The sequence below is a fragment of the Phyllostomus hastatus genome, unplaced genomic scaffold, assembly GCF_019186645.2.
Source record: "Phyllostomus hastatus isolate PE091 unplaced genomic scaffold, TTU_PhHast_1.1 phas_scaffold_216, whole genome shotgun sequence".
Taxonomy (NCBI): domain Eukaryota; kingdom Metazoa; phylum Chordata; class Mammalia; order Chiroptera; family Phyllostomidae; genus Phyllostomus; species Phyllostomus hastatus.
In genome coordinates this window covers 20,295,255-20,314,968 of record NW_025334018.1, presented here as the reverse complement: position 1 = coordinate 20,314,968, position 19,714 = coordinate 20,295,255, and the positions used below count along the sequence as shown (strand labels likewise).

Sequence of the window (19,714 nt, the reverse complement as noted above, 5' to 3'; positions counted from 1 at the left end):
TGCCCTTGCCACGTGCCTTCTCCACGGGTCTTCTCCACGTGCCCTCTCCACGTGTCTTCTCCACAGGTCCTCGCCACGGGTCCTCTCCACGTGTTAATGCCTGGGAAGGCGGGTCCCACCTGTCGGGGCCTATCTCGCTTATTTGTTTTTTTCATCAGCTTGTCCAGTTTTACAAAAAATCTTGTTGGGGTTTTGACCGGAAATTCACTGTCTTTATGGCTAACTGCGAAAAACTGGCACAACTCATACTAAATTTCATGGCTTTTGTTAAATTGTCTCAGACATTTTTAAGAAAGGTCTTTACAGTTTCCCTTCAGTTCGTTTTTAGGTAGTTGAAAGTGTTCATTAAGCACGTCACGCCCGGGGTTCCCGCCCGTCTCCCCGCACAGCCAGGGCCCGAGCACCGAGTTGTGCGGCCGTAGTTGCAGCCTGTGTCCTGGCGTCAGCGAGGATGCACACCTGGGCCGCCTTCAGCGGTGCCGGGTTGGACCGCAGGGCGTGCGCACCCATCGGGACCCCCGCAGGGAGGGACCCAGCGCGTGCTGAGCCTCCTGTCCACCGACTGGGCTCTGCAGCCACGGCCGAGCGCCGTGGCTCGCGTGGGCTCGCGTGGGGAGGGCGGCTCAGGCCTCCCTGCCGGGTCTGGTGCCTGATGGGACGGCTCCGCCCGCCGGAGGGGGGTTCCCGAACCTGCCGAAGTGCGTCGTTTCCTCCCCTAGCTGATTTAAAGTTAGTGGTTCCACGGCTAGAGCTCCTCTCGAGGGCCCACCCTTCAGCTTGGGGGTTACAGTGTTCTCATGTAAGTCAGTGTTGCTGTGCGGCGTGAGGGCAGGGCCTGGTGATTTCTTACACCCGGGGATGCCCAGCAGCCTCAGCGCCATTTGTAGAAGAGACGGCTTTTCCCGGGAACTGTCTGGCTGCCCTCGTCAGCAGTCGTGTCGGCCGTGAGCGTGGGAGTTCGTTCTGGACTCCCAGCTCTGTCTCGCTGGTCTGTGTGTCTGTCCACACGCCAGCACCATTCTGTCTTGGATAGTGTAACTCTGGGGTAGGCTTTGAAATCGCAATCTGTGGATTTTCCTCTTTACTCTTTTCTTTTAAAGGTTGTTTTGGCTATTCTGGCTCCTTTCCTGCATCTCCATGTCGATTTTAGGATTAGCTTGTCAATCTCTGCTTTTATGTCCTTCCTGTGCTGTGTAGTAGGAGCTCAGTGTTATTTTAATGTGCACTAACACTTTTTACCAGCCCATGTTCATTGAATGGACTCTGGTTTTAGAGCTGACTCAGTTTGCTGAGACCAGCATTGCTGCAACCATGAAATAACATGTCTCCGCGTTCCTTCTGCTCCGAACTGTCTTTAGGCCACGGACACAGCCATTCCCTCTTTAATGGCTCTCTGGACCAGGCCCACGGCCGGGGAGACCACTGCCACAGCCACGAACTGAAACATGGGGCTGCGCACGGCCACGGGCACAGCCACGGGCACTTCCACTCCCACGGTGAGTGCAGCCGACGCCTGCCACTCGGCAGAGTGCGGCTCGGGCCTTTTCCCAGTGGGCGGTGTCTGTCGGCAAGGGCCGTGATTGACTTCCTTTCTCCTGAATCGGACTCTGTGGCCCGGGCGAGTCCAGGTTCAGTATTGGATGTCGTTAGCTTGGGTAGGCGGTGGATGCAGCTTTGGTGAAGGATGATGAGGCCTTTTGTGCTATACATAGGCTTACAAAAATACGGTAGGAGTTTTCCGTTGTTCACATTTTCGTTGTAGTTTTGGTAGATATTTGCCTCAGTATGACCCTAGGAATCTTTAAATGCTGACCTACATGGCCTTGGGTGCTAAGTTACGAGGCAGTTAGCAACTTAATTAATATTTTATTTAAACATTCTATTTTAAATAGTTTATTTGTGAAATCTTCAAGTGCAAATTGCCAGGTCTGCTTAAGGGGTACAATTTGATTAATCTTTAAATAAATGATGTGCGTAAACATTCAGTGGACTCGCCGTGCCGACAGAGCCCTGAGCTGTAGATGTGGAAACAGGAAAGGGGCCTTGGAATGTGAGTGTTAACCTTCCCGTCTCTGAAATTTGCTGTAGTTTTGTAAGTCCTGCTCTGATATGCGTTAAAACCTGGCTTTTCTAAGTTTTTTGCTCACGTGTACCCCAAAGTAATTTTGAAAAACTCCCTTTTACCTGTTTTTAAAGATTTCTAAAAAAAAAATTTATTTAAATAATCGCAAAGAATATAATTTCTGATACATTACAGGTACTGTTTCATAATGAAACTTCTCCATTGCTTTGTTGAATATATTTGGGGGACTCTAAATACCGTAGTAACCTGAGATTCACTGTCACTCACTCAGAGACACACGTCGGCAAACAGTTACAGACTTCACAGCCTCCTTCTCCTTGAACTTGTATTGCCATTCCACTTTATAGAATTTTAGAATAATGGGTTATGTTTGTGTTACATTTTAAATTGATTATCTGTTATTCTTGGCAATAAAATAAGTATGTGAAATAAAAGTCTGCATTTCCTGGGAACACAGGACGTAGCATTTGAGCGTTCCTTTCGGATGGAGTTTTGTTCCTCGTACAAAGTCAATCAAAATATTTCTCTTTTCAAATCTGAATCACGTATGATCGTAAAGAGCCGCCTTTTATTTGAAATATGTATCTTAATGAGATGATTGGAGCTCTTTTTTCTCAGTTAGTTTATGGGTAATTAATACTCATTAGCACATAACAGGCTTTAGCATTAGTTCTGTCCCCGTGTTTATTATGTGAGTATAAGAAACCTTAAACAGGAGGAAATTGTGTGGTGGCCTTTCAGTCCCTTCTTTGAACCCCTTCAGAATTACCTTCCAGAGATTACACAGGGATCTGTTACCCAGAACTATTTTTGATGTATTAGCTGTCAGCTTCATTAGCTAACCCCCACGTTCCGTTAAAGCCAGGACTCGGGCACCGTGTGGCTTGCAGAGGGTTTGCTGGCCAGGCATCTGAGCCCTTGCTTTTCTGACGTTACCACCAACGTTGCAGTGGACCCCTCGTTTGCCGCGCTACAGTTTTCTAGTTCCCTGGGCAAAGCACGGTGGTAAGATCTGAGGTGGGCGAGAGGCAGCCCCTTTTTTTGGTCCAGAAGGGAAATGGCGAGTGGGGAAGAAAGGTGACCATGACAACAGGGCAAGGAGACATCGTGGCAGCTAGTCAGTAGACACGCTGGGTTTCCGAGACGAGGAGTCCGACTCCGAAATCCGCTCCTGACGGTCACTCTGCCCTTGGGGTTCCGTTAGCCGGCTGAGGACACATCGGTGATGGGGCCACCGTTCCACTCTGTCCCGAAGAGACGCCGTGGTCTCTCTGCGGGGCCCTGTGCGCTTCACGGTTCGTGGAATGCTGCCCCGCGGGCCACACCCCGCTGCTGGCTGGTTCCAGCTGCTCGTCCCGCAGCGGTTGGAACGGCGAAGGTTCCTGTCCTGTGCTGGCCGGCGGGGCGGGGCCCTGCTCCTCACGGCCGTTCAAGGAGCCAGGCTCTTTCCTCAGATGGGCATTCTGAACCCCGGGGGGAGCAGCAGAAGATCGTGGGGGACACCCTCAGAGCCTGGGAGTGCTCTCCACCTCTCATTCCTTTGCTCACCCCGCAGTCACACAGGGCTCCTACCTCCTGGTGCCCGGCCGTGTGGTTTAGTTGTTTGCCAGCGAGGAAGGGCAGTGGCGTTTGGCGAGCAGCTAGCCACGCTCTGCAAGAAGTGACATGTTTTATGTCCAGAAGGACTGTCAGATTTCGCATAGATGGGAGTTGTGCTGTCTCATATAGGGATTACGTTAGTACAGCGGAATGAATGTGCCTTTCAAACCGATGGCGTCAGAAACGGCTGTCTGTGTCTAGACCTGCTGTGCCTGTAGACAGAAACCCGGTGCGTGGGTCACTCCGGCAGGGTTCCCAGACGGCCGCAGTCTTGTCCCCGCACGACAGTGCAGTGTCCAGTCAGCCACTGTGCACGTCACCGCGCTCTTGCCGGGCTGCAGCGAGCGGCCAGCTCGTGGGTGCCGCTGTCTGTCGGACCCGAGAGCTTGTCGGCCCTCCTGATGCCCCCTCTGCGTGAACAGCGCTCGCCTCTTACCTGGTTACGGTTTCTGCTGCGTGTTGGAGCCGAGAGCTCGTCTCCAAGGCCGTTAGGTACACAGAGTGTGGGGTCTTTTCGTTGTTCGTCATAAAGGCAAAGTGAAGGTGCTTTTCTCTCTCCCGTGGGAGAAACTGGGCACACCTGTCTGGAAGCTCCTGGAAAACTACTCTTTGCCCCGGTCCAGTCTTCCCGAGGTTGTCCTGGCTCTATTCCTTCGACTTCTTGTAACTTCCGCCAGTAGTTTTGTGTTTTGTGCATTTCTAATTATAAAATTAGCATAGCACACTATATGCAGAATGTTCCGAATATTAGAAGACTTTCACCATGTTTCCAATGTGCTGTGTTCTTTTCTTACCAGACTGCTCACTGCGATAATTTCCTAAATACTGTACTCTGTACTGTTGATGCATTTTGAAATTTGTCATGTCTGTTTCCATTCAATTACTGTATAAAGTCTTAAAAATAATTTTGTAGGTCTGATGTGGCTATATAGTCACGCATCCTTCGCTGTACATTTGAATGAAAAATACTCTGAATTGCAAAAATTGAATCAGGAATTGAAGACATGTTTTAAAATAATCTACCTTAACTCTCGACAGATGGCCCCTCCTTAAAAGAAACCACAGGACCCAGCAGACAGATTCTACAAGGTATGACAAGAGCTTTGTGTATTTCTCACTTTTCTGAAACCGGCTTCCTAGCTTTCCTCTAAGAAAAATGTTTAACATAGTGTTTATGTTTACAATGCTAGCCTCCCTGGTGATTTTCCTTATTTGTACTGTTAGGTGCATTAGCAGACATTCCTTGAATGTGTCACTTGGCTGTTTTCTCCGATTTCATGAGAAGAATAAAATGTTCAGAAGCTGTCTTAGGTGTAAGTCATACCACTTAGGTGTAAGTCATACCATCCCAGTGACCGTAGTGACACCGTAGCAGTGTGCGGGGTTGTCCAATCATTTTCCCGAGAGCAGTCCTCCGTTCGTGTCGAGGTCGTGGGGAGATCTGGTGCTGCCGATGGAAGGCACCGGAACCCAGGGGTGTGCAGCGCCGGAGGGAGCCCTGTGTGCGCTGTGGGTGACGAGACGTGTCGGCGTTGTCTCGTCCGCTGTGACACACGCGCGCTCTGGTGGGGAGTGCGCGCAGTGGGGAGGTTGTGCCTGTTTGGGGGCGGAGGCTGCGCGGGGACTCTCTGTCCTCCCGTTTAGTCGTGCTGGGAGCCTACAAGTTGGAGTCGACCACGTTGTTTTAGACTAATGCAGTGAGGAGACCTCCGTTACAGCACAGCCACCCAAAATGACACCAAAACAGAAGCCGACGTGCCATGTGAAACAGCGCGTTACAGACCTTTACGGTCTCGTCTGTGACCTGCGGTGGTTTCCTCTTTGGGACGCGGCCCGGTCTCTGACTCTGAATTCCCATTCAGAGTTCACGTCAAGTTTTCTGACTCCCAGCCGGCCTTGCTCCTGCCTTCGTAGACTGTGGCTCCTGCCGGACTCTCCAGTGGCGTGCGGCCCGGTCCCCGCCGCGCCCGGGTGTCTCCTCTGCTTCCCGACACTGCCCCCCTTTGAACACTCCCGCTGGGAGCGCGCTCCTCCCCGCCCGCCCGGGAGCCGTGTCAGGGGCCTGACCGTGTCTCCTGGTCTCTCCGGCTGTCCACCCGCAGAACGCGTAGAATCGTTGGAGAGCGGCGTTTGCGGAACTGGCCTGTAGTCGTGCACATGCAGTGCCTCTGTATCCAAAGCATCGGCCTCGAAAATAGGGGGTTATTTTTAGTTTGGAAATCATCACAGTTTGAGGGGACACAAAATTTGCCCTCCTAGTCATCTTTTATGCAAGCTGTCGTGAAAAAGGTTTACATTTTCTAAGTGTGCATCCGTTGATGGTGATGGGTGCAGCCCAGTGGAAGGCGGGAGGACAGGGTGGCGCCCGGCGCGAACCCCCTCCTCGCGGGTGCTCACGCGTGCAGACCGAGCGGACCGGCCGGCTCGGCCTTTTGCTGCCTCTCGAGCTGCTGATGAAACCCGAGGTCGGGTCAGCCGGGGAGAGGGAGCCAGGGACTTCCCAGCCAAAGGAAGATCAAGAAGAGATGGCTCTTTCCTAGCTCCTTCTGGCATTTAGAGCTACTTTCATTTCTGATCCTACCAAAACACTGATTAAAAAATAGAGAGATTTAAAAGTCACGCATATCACTTGAGAGTTTTGAAACTTAGGGACTCTCAGGCCACTTTGCTGTGTATTGTTCTCCAGCTGAATTTTAAAACTTAGGGTGATCCCAACACTTATTCATTCTTTGCTATTGAAGTACCTTACAGAAATGAAATATTTTTTCTTACAAGCGTTCTTCTAACATATTTTTGTGATAGAGAAATTGCTAATTTTTTTTTCAAAATTGTTATAAAGGTTAATACCCTATACTAGTGATTTTCAACCATGTGCTGCAAGAATTTTTAAAACATGCAGTCAGGGGCACTGACCTCTTTTCCCTGAGATTGTCAGAAAAAAAATGACAGCAGCCAACACAGTAGCCAGTGTGGAAGCCCCATCTGGGACCATGATATGTGGGTCATATCATAGAGTTGCACCTTATTGGTCACATTACGTCATAATGTATCTGATTGGCTAATTCTTGGCCCCAGAAATCCTTATGTAAAGTATGATGTTTTAAAAAAGTCACTTTGGAGCAAAAACAGTAGGTAACTGCTATTATATTTTTTTGTCAATCAAAATTTTACCTATTTTTTTTTCAGATTGGCAAAAGTATTTTTTGGTGTGCCACAGAGTTTTAGGAGTTAGTTTCTGTGTGCCATGAGATGACAAAGGTAATACAAGTGAGAAAGGACACAGGTAATGAGGCCGTGATTTCATTTGGTGTTCGGTTAATAATCAATGAGAAAAATAAGTATTTCTAAAGTAGCCACATGCTTTTTACACGTTAGGAATTTCTTTTCAGATAGAATAGTTGTTGCTGTTGAAGAATGTTCTCTTTTCAGCCACGTCTGGTTGAGGGTAGTCTCTGAGATGGTGTTTATTTTACCTAGTGAAGATCTAAATGTTGAATAATTTATGTAGTTAAATTTTTTTAAAGATTTTATTTATTTATTTTTTTAGAGAGGGAAGGGAGGGAGAAAGAGAAAGAGAGAGAAACATCAATGTGCGGTTGCTGGGGGCCATGGCCTGCAACCCAGGCATGTGCCCTGACTGGGAATTGAACCTGCGACACTTTGGTTCACAGCTCGTGCTCAATCCACTGAGCTACACCAGCCAGGGCTAGTTAAAATTTTTAAGATATAATGTATATTAAACTTACTGCTTGACCTTTTTAAATTTTTTCCTGTCAAGTGTCAATTCTGAAATGTTAATATTAAGTCTAGGTTCTTGGGCAGTTAGAATACCAGTATCCTATCAACTTAATATCCAATTTCTAAAAGTTCAAATTTATTTACATCCAGTTTAAAGTATTCAAGTTTCTACCTTCTTTTACATCAGGTCTGAGCTTAGTCCGTGACTTCAGGTGACAAAAACTTCAGGATAATTAATAAAAATGTTAAGGTTTAGTAGAGTTATGATCGCTAGGAAATTCATCTCAAGTGGTAACTGGAACCACCAGCAGAGGGCTCTGCGGGCCCATACTATGTAGTATTGACGATACTACATTTTAGAAAATATGTCAAAGTGACATATTTGAACATTTGTAGTCACGAGCCGTGTTCTCTTGACAGACTCTTTCCGCCTAGTGAAGTTTTCTTCTAGCAGGTCATTAAAGAACTTCTGAGCTCTTTTAACCAGAGATGAATGCATTACTCTACTCCCTGATGTGCATTATTCCGCACCAGATACAGTAACCCCTGATGATGGGAACAGGAAAGATTAGTTCAGCTCCCAAGGCACTGATACCTCGTCACTAAACAGTTAATCTCCTTTCTCACCAGTTTTTCCGTCGGTGGGTTGCCTGCGATGGAGGGAATCAGGAATAGGTTGAGGAAACGTTTTTGGCTTGCGGGGGCTCAGACAACGCTGCCCTGACTCTGGGGGTGCTCCCTTTCTAGGCGTGTTTCTGCACATCCTGGCGGACACCCTGGGGAGCATCGGGGTGATCGCCTCCGCCATCCTGATGCAGAACTTCGGCCTGATGATAGCGGACCCCATCTGCTCCATCCTGATCGCCGTGCTCATCGTCGTCAGGTAAGTGGGGCCTGCGGCCGCGGCGGCGAGGACGCGGGGCGGTCCCTCCGAGTCGTGGCAGCGCTGGCCTTCCTCTGGCCCGTCCCGGGTTCCTGCAGAGAGCCCTTCTCGTTTCCCCGGCCTGGGGTGTGGGGCTTCCTGCCGGCACTCCGCGGTCAGCCCGATGGGCCTGTAGTCAGCCGTCCTTCTCGTGGTCCAGCACCGTGTCCGCAGAGCGGGCCCCGGAAACATAAATGTGTTCGCCCTGGTCAGAGTCGTCTCTCTCTGCCGTCTGCCTCCCGCACTCACTGCCGGATGCGTGGACGGCAGCGTCCCTGGTGGCGCTGTCTCCGGTCTGCGCACCGTCGTTGCAGAAGCCCCGGCAGAGCGGAGAGCGCTCGCTGTCGGAAGTGCTCTTGCGTCTGGCCCCCGCTCCGGGGGGTGCGTCCTTGGGGAAGGGTCTGCCTTTTCGCTTTTTTAGCTCTCTCTTGCTTATTGGGGTGCCCGTGCGTGCAGTTATTATCTCTTAAATTTATTTTATTATCTCTCTCGAGTTATTTATAGAGATATGTCTTGAATGGGATTGCTTCATTCATATGGTTGTACTGTTAATAAAAATTTCTTTGTAATGATGGCAGGACCTTCTGGTGGACAGACTAGGATGATTTTTATAGCTTAGTTTGATAGAATAGACTTAATACATTATAATGGAATTCTAACTAGTCATAATTAATTCTTTATAACTAGTCATGAAAGCAGATTTTTAAGTTTTTGCTTAAAGACAGGATACACCTTCTAAACATGGAGATTAATTGTGAACGTTCTCTCAGTCCTCTGTGCTGGGGGCAGCTCTGAAACGCCCTGTACAAAGCTGGGCCTGCCTGATCTTCACCTCCCTGGGTCTCACTCCACCTCCTGAGAGTCCGGCTTCGTGCCCCGCGGTCCGTGGAAATAGTCCCTCATCGTGGGTGACGGACGGACGAGTGGACCTCTGTACTTGCGGCTCACCACTTAGCCTGTTGGGTTTCGAACCGTGAGCGTTAGCTGCTCCTCACACTTCTCAGGGAAGGATCTTGCCGTTCCCTTGCTCTGTCTGCCCGGGTTCCCCAGCCCTCCTGCCCTTGGTTGCCGGGAAGAGGAAGTGTCCCCCAGACCCTTCTCCATGCTGGGGCCAAAGCCGTCTTTCTCCGTCTAACGAGGAGCGGGGTCCTCAGAAAGACATCTCGGCAGATCCCTCTGTGGCTCTTTCTCGCCCTCGGGGTAAAGTCTGCTCCCTTTAGCGGGGCTCCACGCAGTCCGCGCCCACCTCCCCAGTCGCCCTCTGGCCCTTGTGGGCGTGTCCTTGCTCTCGGCCAGGGTCGGTCACCTCCAGGTCCCTGAAAGCACGCGCATGGTCTGGACTGCGGGCTCTGCCGGGGCTTCCGTCTCCCAGGTGACATGCGCTCACCCCGAGGTCCCTCTCGCCACCCAGGCCTCGTGGGGCCCCTGACGCTGCACCCACGCACCGCCTTCCTCCCGGTCGGCATAGCCCGTCTCCCCCTCTCTCCACGCCCCGGGGGGGCCAGCCGGTTTTCCGGCTTGTCTAGCCCCCACCTAACTCTTCCAGGCCAAAAGCTGGTGCATTTTAGAGCTGAATCAAAATGAACTAACATTTTTGTCAACCTCAGAGAATTACTTTCTCTGATTCCACAGAGGATTCCTTAGTTCCACTCTTATTTAGTGATTCCGCAAGTATACACACACGCACTCACGGAGAAAGCTTTTTGGCTGAAATGTAGCACAGCACAAACTGCACAAATCATTTCCAACACGAGTTTATCAGGCAGACCCGGCCCCCAGGGCGGCGGCCGAGAGGGTGGGAGAGAGAAGCCCACGCTGCCTGTGGCCTCCCACGGAGCGGGCGCTGCGGGACCCGGACGGTGCTGTTGGCGTGGGGGGTGGGGGGGGCGTGAAGGCCCCCGTCCAGGCGGCTGCGGGCTGGAACAGGCCGGGGTGGGGGAGGGCGGGGGGCACCCCGGACTCCTCTGCGCGGAGGCTCTGCTGTGAAGCATTCGGCGCGCTCACCTGGCAGCGCCGCGGGCCCCCTTTGAGGTCTGTGGTCCGGAGTTCAAAGTGAGAACAGCTGGCGGCCTGTCTGTTTTTCTCGGGTCTCGGTCGGCTACTGGGGAGGGTGTGGAGCGAGTTGCACTGAACAGGTTTGGGTTTTGTCGGGTAAGTGGCGGCAGTGACAAAGTAGCAAGGCAGGGGTTAGAGTGGTGGGAAATGAAAGGAAGTAATAGATGCTAAAAAACAAACAAACAAAAAACCCAACATGACGGGGTCAGTGGGTTGGAGTTCTGGGAGACGTGCAGAGTGGAGGGATTTGGCCCAGGTCCTGCGCTGGGCTTTGAGGTCGGAGGTCGGAGCGTGAGCCCAGGGGAGGATCCAGGATGGGTCACCATGGGTCACCGCCCACAGGCCGGGTGTTGGGTGCGTCGTCCACGCGGACACTCACATTCAGAGTCAGGAGAAAGGCAGCGGTGGAGAGACAGGTCCTTTGCCAAACTCTTCAGTAATGAGCGGGGGGAGGCAGCAAGAAGCGTCCCACCGGTGATCCGGACGGGGTGGGGGTGGGGGTGGGGAGTCCCTGGCCTGGGCCTGGGCGGAGCTGCGCTGGCGCTGGGGGAAGCAGGAGAAGAACAGCGACCTGGGGGTGGTCGTGAGGAGCAAGGACGCCCACCTGTGCGGCAGCTCCAGGGGCGCGCGTGGGAGGGGAAGGAGCCTCCCTAACCGCGCCGTGGGGACCCGGTGTCCTGGGGGACAGCCAGCCTGCAGGTGGGGCGCGCACTTGATGTGGCCGCTCGGGAGAGAGACGGGATTTAATGCGCATCGCGTGTGGAAGAGTAGTTTCTAAAGATATTATGGAAATAATTATGCTGACAAAGGAACTTGGCCAAGTGTAGGAAAGGACAAGGGAAAAAATTACCTCCAGTTCCACCAGCCCAGAGAACGGTACTGATATTTTTGTGGGCACTTTTTTTTTGGCTTTTTTCTTTCATGCTGAGCCTCTTTTTTATGGCATATTTTTTTTTGTTTGTATTACGTATATTCTGAGTAAGAAAGCTTCTTTAGCTTTTTCTGATTATAAACTTATAGTCAGTGTAGGACGCTCGGAAAATGACGAGAAGCAGAAAGAGACAAAGAAGAGCCAGCCAGGAGGGCCACCCAGAGGTCACATGACCGCGGCTAGCTGTGTTTCTGCGTGGCCGGTTTTAACCTTTTCTTCACGTCACTGAAGTTCTGCCTGCCTGCGCTGCCCACTGAGCTCGGTCAGCGTTAGAGTGTTTGCAGGCTCCCGATGAACGGTAGCACAGTTCTTATTTTAAGTCAGTCAAGTTTGGGGATGATTTCTTAGCTAGCAAGGTCTTAATCAGTGACAATAAATGGCCACAAGCTATAGGGTGACACTCAAGAATGATTTATTCTTGTGAAGCGTGGACTTCTCTTTACGTAGGTGAGAGGGAAAGTATATGTAGTGTGTATATATGGATTGTAGTGTATGTATATATATATATATATGGGTGTAGAATGTATCATCTGTCTGTATTTGTTTATCCCTGAATGTTATGTGGGTCTCGCTGGGTGGCACAACTTTAAAATTATGCTCTTTTCGAAAGTCTTCAAGGCAAACCAGCAGTTCTGACTTGGCCTTCAGAAAGCATTTTTTTTTAAATGGAGCACCATAAAGAACAACTTAAGCTTCCAAGTGCAAAATAAAGACATTCCTGTCATCTGCTTTACTGTTCGAAAGCAAACTCCATTTGCTGAAATGTTCGCACGATAATGAAACACTCGCAGGATGACTTTGAGACGTTTTTCAAATTGGTTAAGAGTTTGCCTGAGTAGCCGAAGCTGATCTGAGGAAATAGATAAAAATGCTTACAGACTCAACAAAACAGAGGATAAAGGAGTGATTTTCCCTTCCCCTTAATTTGTATATATATTAGCGATTCATCCCGAGCGAGAGCCATAATGGGGCCCTTTCTGCGCTGTGTGGATTTAAATGCTCTCATGGAGAATGCATCGTGGAAGCAGATGCACCCCCCCCCCCCCGCCAGGCTGCCTGCCAACGCTCCATTTTCACTCTCGCAGTGCAAGTGATTTCTTAGAAAAAGGCAGTTTTTCTCTCCGCATTTTCTAACACGGGCAAATGGTGATATAAATTTCTGGGTAAAACTGGGTTCCACTGTGATGAATTTTGTTTCCCAATGAAAAGCAGCAGATGGAGCCCACCAACGAGAGTGTCCCTTCCATGTCCTGGAGATACACACGTCTCGCTAGAGATTGCAGAGTGGGTTTGCCCCCTGTCCCCGTCAGCGGCGGAGTTGGGATGGAAAGCGGATGCATCCTTTCGAGGGCAGACCTCCGAACAATCAGGCGCACCTTTGAATTTCTCCGTGATTTTAAAGCGATGCCCTTTCCCTAGATCTGCAGCTTGATGTCTGATGTGCTGAAATCAAAGGGGTGCCTAGGCACGATGGGAAAATCGCATAATCAGGATGCAGGAACGAGCCTCCTCGCTGGCGTGGTGTTTCTGAGGCCCCGCTGACATGTCCTTTCAGTGCGTTGCCCGCACCTCGCCACTCACCGTGCATTGTACGGCGCCGTGTGCATTTTCGCCGTGCTCGTTTGTTAGCACAAAGAACAGGGACTTTTCTCTTTGTTCGGGGGAAAACTTTCTGGATAATCGATTTCTGATCACGCTGAAGACAAACTAGATCCACCTTTAGAGGCCAACCAGGGCAATGGGCTTTTGAAATGACAGACAAGGTCACAGGCAGAGGCACGGAGTGGAAAGAAAGGGCAGAGCGAACCAAATGATCAGTTTGAAATTCTGAGTCACAGGTGATCATGTTCGTTCACGGGCACGGGATCTGGGCCAGATACCGATTCGGAGAAGTCTTGTTGACTCTGTAGTCGACTGGACAGTTATTTGTGGCCTATGTTAAGTAACACGTAAGCATTTTCTAAAACATGTAAGAAGCTACCGTAACATACATAAGAAATTACAGAGACTTTTTTCAAAAATGGTTTTGGGTGGTGTCTGGAAATTTCCTTTGTGGTTAGCTTTTCAAGTAGTTACAACTTATGAACTATACTTTTGGGGACTGAGGCAAATGAAGACAGTTTTCCGAGATTTTAACTTGGTGCTTGTATATGTGTCCGTGGTGGGAACACTTTTGTCTAGTAATTTTATTTTTCAGGCATGTGTAAAACCACCCTAGCGCATTTACAAATACTGATGAGTCTAGTGCCCTCCTCAAACAGCATTCTGGGAGAGAGTACCCTCAGGCCCGGGCGTCATACTCATTGTCACTGGGGGCCACATCAACCTCGAGGTCGCCTTCAGAGGGCTGAAATAATGTTAGGGCTGTGTACACGCAACTCCTCCTTAACAGTTAAGGAGTTGAAATCACGTTCAGCCCTTCCAAGGCAACCACATCCACTGATATGAATTATTAACTGCTCACCTGCACATCGAGAGCGCGCTGCGTATGTGCTGCCCTCGGGGGAGCCAAGAAACAGTCCCTGCGGTCGGTCTGTGTGCCCGGCGGTTCAGATGCAGGGTCCCGGGGAAGAGAGCCCGCCCGCAGGGTGGGCTCAGACACATGAGGAAGGGCAGAACAGACGCAATCGTGTGTCAGTGATCATTCGCCAGTAACACTGGGGAAGAGAAAGCAGGTGAGGTTTAAAAATGGAAAAGGAGAGGTTATTCTTTTATGTAAAATGTACGATTGTATTTCTGTAAAACCCATGGGAAAACTAGAACAAGCAACTTAGTCAGGTTACAGGTATGAAATTGGTGTTCACAATGAATGCACTTTATAAATAAGCAGCTTTCAGCTGAGTGATGTAATTAAAGAGAAGACATGGTGACTTGGCTGAGGAAACTTCTGGACACTATCGGGAAAGTAAGAACTCCGGCACATTGCTCACAGAGATGAGAAGGTCCCGTCCCTGTGGAGAGAACTTTGACAACATCTTGCATAAGTGTGCACTTACTTTGATTCAACAGTGCCCCTTCTAGGAATGTAGCCTAGGGACAAAAGGGCAGAAATATGAGGATGTGTCAATAAGGCCATTCTTCATGGCTTCCTTCACCTCGCTGGAAAGGCGGCCAGCGTCCACTCCCTCCGTTCCCCGGGGAGTCGGATGCCGTCCTGCAGGACCAGTGAGGGGTGGCACCGGCCAGAGGGCAGAACAGGAAGCCCCCGCCTCCCGTGGAGACAGAGTAACGCGGCACGTGGACAGCCTGCCTCTGCGAGACGTGCAGAACCCAGTGAACCGGTGTTTGCACCCCAGCTGAGTGGGCAGCCAGCCGCGTGCTAGAAGATTCACGACACGTCCCACTCTCCCGCGATGGCGACTCCCACCCCAGCTCCTGCCTCCTTCCTGGGTGGGGAGAGGACCTGGGCCTGCCCGAGAGACCGGCGTCTGTCTGTCTTGCTGTATCCAAGCACAGCAAGTCCTCCTCGCTTCCCCTGGTCGACAGGGTCTTGGAAACTGTGACTTGGAGCAGACGCTTATCACAGGCTAACTGATACAAACAAGAGTTAGGTTTCTACAGCATCTCAGCAGTGTTGCAGCGAAATGACAGTGAGTGACAGGGCGCTGTTTGAGGACCTGCCGCCCTGACTCGGACAGGAGGCAGCTGGGGTGTCTGGAGAACAAAAGATGTCAACCATGCCCTCGAGCTGGCAGTACCACAGCCAAATAGTAGGTGGACCCCCCGCACTGTGCTCTACTGCAGATGCCGGGAAGAGCTGCTGGTGGAAGCCAGCAAACCCTTTCGGACAGCAGGTCCCATGCACAGGCCCAGAAGGAACACATACCCGGGCAAGACTCGAGAGGTCTCCAGCGTCCCCCGCCAGGCTAGGTATGTGTGAAACCAGACCGCAAAGTCCAGAGTGGTGGCTGAGTCCTCAGATACTGGAATCCAAACAGTAGAAAAGACTAAATACAAAAAAAAACCCCCAGCCAACTACAGCACACTTAAAGGCATTGATTTGATCTCCAGAAACCAAAACTAGAAAAAGGAGACATGTAAATAGCCAGACAAAGAATTCAGAATTACCATCCTTAGGGTGTTCACTTAATCAAAAGAAAGCACAGACACTAAACAAAATCAGAAAAATGACACATGAACAAAATGAGAATAGCAACAGAGATAGATACTATTGAGGAGAGCCAAACACATTCTGGAACCGAAGAATAGTAATAACTGAATTGAAAGTTTTCCTGGAGGGGCTCAACAGCAGATTTGAGCAGGCAGAAGAATCACTGAATTTGCATGCAGGGCTCACAGAACCACTGAGGCAGAGGAGAAAAAGAAGAAAATGAGAGGAAGAGGCCCTGAGGGTTTGTGGACAAGCAGAACAGCGTACATGTTACAGGAGTCCCAGAAAGTGAAGAAACCAAGAAAGGGGCAGCAACCCTATTTGAAAAACAATGGCCAAAATGTTCTCAAATTGAAGAAGAAAAAGTGGATAAACAAATTCAAGAAACTGAAGAACTTCAACTAAGATAACATAAGGAGACCTACACTGAGTCACATTCCCAACTGTTAAAAATCAAATATAAAGTGAGAATCTTGAAAGCAGCAAGAGAAAAGCAACTTGTCACATCAATGATAGCTACAAAGAAGACATTTTTAGAATACGTACAAAGGAGAATGAGAAAGTAATCAAAACGTGTCACCATAAAAAAAAATCGGTGAAGCAGAAAGGAAGACAGTGGTGGGGGGGGAGACACAGAGAGCCACGAGACACACAGGAAACAGTTGACAAAACGGCCACAGCGAGTCCTTTCACACGAGTGATCATATACAAATGGATTAAAGGCACTAATTAAAAGACAGGCTGCCCGAATGGATTTAAATAATTAAGATGGAGCTTTACTCTGTAAGCAGCGCGCTTTTTCTAAGGGTGCATGTAGATTAGAAGCGAAAGAGTGTAAAACGTGTTCCGCATAAACAGGGTCCTCGAGAGAGCAGCAGTGGTCACATTTGCATTAGACAAAAACTGTCCCATGAGGCATAAAGGGCATTATAGAAGGATAAAAAGATCAATTCACTGCTCACTGACCTTTACAAATATACAGCGATCTTAACTATACACTCACCTGACATTTGAACACCCAAATATACGAAGCAAACACCGACAGAAAGGAAGAATCAGAAGGCAACCCAGTAACAGTAGGGGCTGAGTGCCCCACCTTCCATTACGGGTAGAGCAGCCAGGAAGTCAGGCAGTCAAATAGAGGATCCATAAGGAAAGGGAGACTTGAACAACACTAAGGCCGGTGGGGCCCAACAGACCCACCCACCCAACAGCAGCGGAATAAACATTCTTCCCAAGCACACATGGGACGTTTTCCCCCAAAAACTACACGTCAGGTCGCAGAAGTAGTCCTAACAAATTTTAGAAAATTGAAATTATACAAAGTATCTGTGCCGACCATGGTTGGAATGAAACTAGAAATCAGTGGTTGAAGGAAAACACAGACATCCACAAATACGTGGAAATTAAACAACACACTTTAACAGTTGTCACTGGGCCATGAAGAAATTGCAAAGGAATTTAGAAAATATCTAGAGGCAAGCGAAAACAAAGACAGGCATACGAAATGTAGGGGATGCAGGGAAAGCAGTACTAAGAGGAAAGTTCATAGCAGTAAGTGCCTGCATCTTTTTTAAAGGGGCATTTGAAGTCTTGCTTCCTGGCAGTTGTCAGTTTGGGCTCAAATAGAGTCATAAAAATTCTCAAAAAAAAGAAAAAAGAAATAATGATCTCAAACAACAACCTAACCTTATACCTTAAGAAACTAAAAACAAACAAACAAACAACTCAAAGTCATCAGAAGGAAGGAAATAAAGATTGGAGTAGATAAATGAAATACAGGATAGAAAAGCAATAGAAAATAACTAATCCAGAGTTGTAATTTTTAGGTCAACAACATTGACCAATGAAGAAACTACAACTTGTGGTCACAGGAGCTGCCAGATAATAATTTGATTTTGGTAGTTTTCTTGAGTCCCAATTGTTTTGAGAACAAAGCCCTATTTCTTCACTTGGATACTTTTTGAAATGCAGGTTTCCTTAAAGCACGAATCATAAATAGTGCAGTCCTTCCAGCTGGGTCTGCGTTCAGAACTCTGCGTCTCTGGAGCTCCGCGCCCTCTATCCACATCACTCCCATCGTCTCCTTCCGCTCCCCCCCTCCCCCAGCGGCATGTTAGCGTGAATCCCACTCATTTCCTCCTTCGTCTGCACCGTTGTTCTTCACGAGTGCATAGGAGATCACTTCATTTTCTCTACTTATATTGCTGGCGTGACTTTGGTGTCTTATGCATGGGAATGCAGAAAGAGCTTTTGTTGAGACGACAAACTGCGCACCAGGAGTTGGGAGCGCAGCTTGCTGCTGCCCGGGAACATGCAGTTCTTTCTCACCCGCGCCCGCCTGCACCGAGGATAAGGTCCTTCTGCCATTTAGCTGCTCCTGTGCAGGGTTGAAACCCATGCCCAACAAGAGCTGTTGTATATTTTAATAATCTTCCACTAGTGTTTGAAATTTTAAAGCAGATTATACATCCAGGAGACATGCGTCAGGTGCTCATTATATTCCAAGCCCTGTGCTGGGCCCTAGGAATAAGAAGAATGCGGCGTGATCTCCGACTCCAGAGGACTCGGTTGAGATGAGACACCCCCGTGTGGGGCAGAGAGCTCGCGCGGGGGATGGGCACGCAGCGCCGCCCCTTCCCAGCGTGCGGCAGCCCGCACGATGCTCGGATCGCCGAGAGCTCAGGTGTCCTCTTCTGTAAGAGAAGGGCGCTGGCCCCAACGATTTCGGGTGATCTTGCCTACATCCGTGATTCCAGCATTCGCTTAAGGTTACTTAAGGTCGTTGTGAGGATGCCATTAGAAAAAATTTCTGAAAACACTTTAAAAATTATTAAGTGTTGCCTAATCAAAGATGTTACTAATTATTCACTCATTTGACATTATTTACGAATGCCTTTGGGTTAAGACCAGATGCATTAAGTGTTACAACTGAGTTCCAGGAGTTTCAGGGAAAGGGCAGCCTTTCCACGACTTTGGCCCCAAATCCTAGGGCTGTGTGAGGGTATCTCCCGACTCCCATTGTTGAACGAAGGAGGTTCTCTGTAGAGGTGCACCGATTTAAACCACAGGCTGTGGGGACTCAGGAAATTGTAAGGTGCACCCCAGTCCTCGTGGTCCGGGCTGTCTGATCCCCGTGAGGCTCATGAAACTCAGGGGAAGCAGGTTCTCAGCCATTCACTGCCGTGGAGCACACTCGTGTTTATGCAGATTCACTGCCACGGAGCACACTCGTGTTTATGCAGATTCACTGCCACGGAGCACACTCGTGTTTATGCAGATTCACTGCCACGGAGCACACTCGTGTTTATGCAGATTCACTGCCACGGAGCACACTCGTGTTTATGCAGATTCACTGCCACGGAGCACACTCGTGTTTATGCAGATTCACTGCCACGGAGCACACTCGTGTTCATGCAAATACGGCTGCTCATTTACAGCCTCCCGGGACCGCCGTGTCTGACCTAGAACACGTTGCCGTCTGGGGTCGATTATCTCCGGCTTCTTTGTCCACTGACGTTTTGGAGTACGTGACATATACCAGGTCTTCAAATTTACGAGCTCTTTCAGAGGACAGCCGGCTGTCTTTCTCCGTGTTTGTATGTTGTAAGAGCTGCTGATAATGTGCAGGAAGAATTAGCTCATAAGCCAGTTTAAAAAGTTGAAGTAGTGATTACATTTCAGTTATTATTAATAGATATTTATTCTCGGATCTAAGTAGTAGTTTCAGCTCGGGAGTTTTTTATTGTTAAGCGTTATGATTATCCCCAGTCTGATGGTCTTCAAAAGTTTTCATAGTGTAGACCTTTTTATTTACTGTCGAAATGGTGAGACTCACTAAATGCTGTTTTTGAAGTAAGATTTGCACATATTTTCATTTGCAGTTACTGGCAGTAAAGAATAATAACTAACTTGCTTATTTAATCTGCTAGGATTTCAGCTTTCACATTCACATTTATGTTTATGATCACATGATTATAAATTTGATTTACCCCAGCTTTTGAAGAATAAAGTCATTACCCTGTGTTGCTGGTAAACTCGCATAGCAAATGACTCATTCCTCCTATATGCTAGGAAAATGGTGTTTCATTGTTACAGCTGGAATCGAGTTGGTCAACCAGAAGTGAGCCTCTAATTGTTTCCAAATGCTTCCTTTTGGGGTTTGGATGCAGCTCGGAGTCTGAGCTCAGTCTGGAATTTGCTACGCTTGTCGTTTTCCCCATATCCTTTCATTATGGGTAGAGAGAGTCGTGCTCGAGTCTGGTTTGTGACTCC

The 19,714-nt window shown here is 49.1% G+C and overlaps 1 protein-coding gene across 2 annotated transcripts in view; it reads left to right on the top strand.

The window, feature by feature from the left end:
* Positions 1-19,714, top strand: part of SLC30A7 (solute carrier family 30 member 7) — a 47,644-nt gene that overhangs the window by 11,643 nt on the left and 16,287 nt on the right. For both annotated transcript variants that reach the window (XM_045816476.1, XM_045816475.1), the window contains 3 exons: positions 1,359-1,496; positions 4,721-4,771; positions 8,168-8,303. In XM_045816476.1, coding sequence (XP_045672432.1) covers positions 1,359-1,496; positions 4,721-4,771; positions 8,168-8,303 — 325 coding nt within the window. The remainder of the gene's footprint in view (positions 1-1,358; positions 1,497-4,720; positions 4,772-8,167; positions 8,304-19,714) is intronic.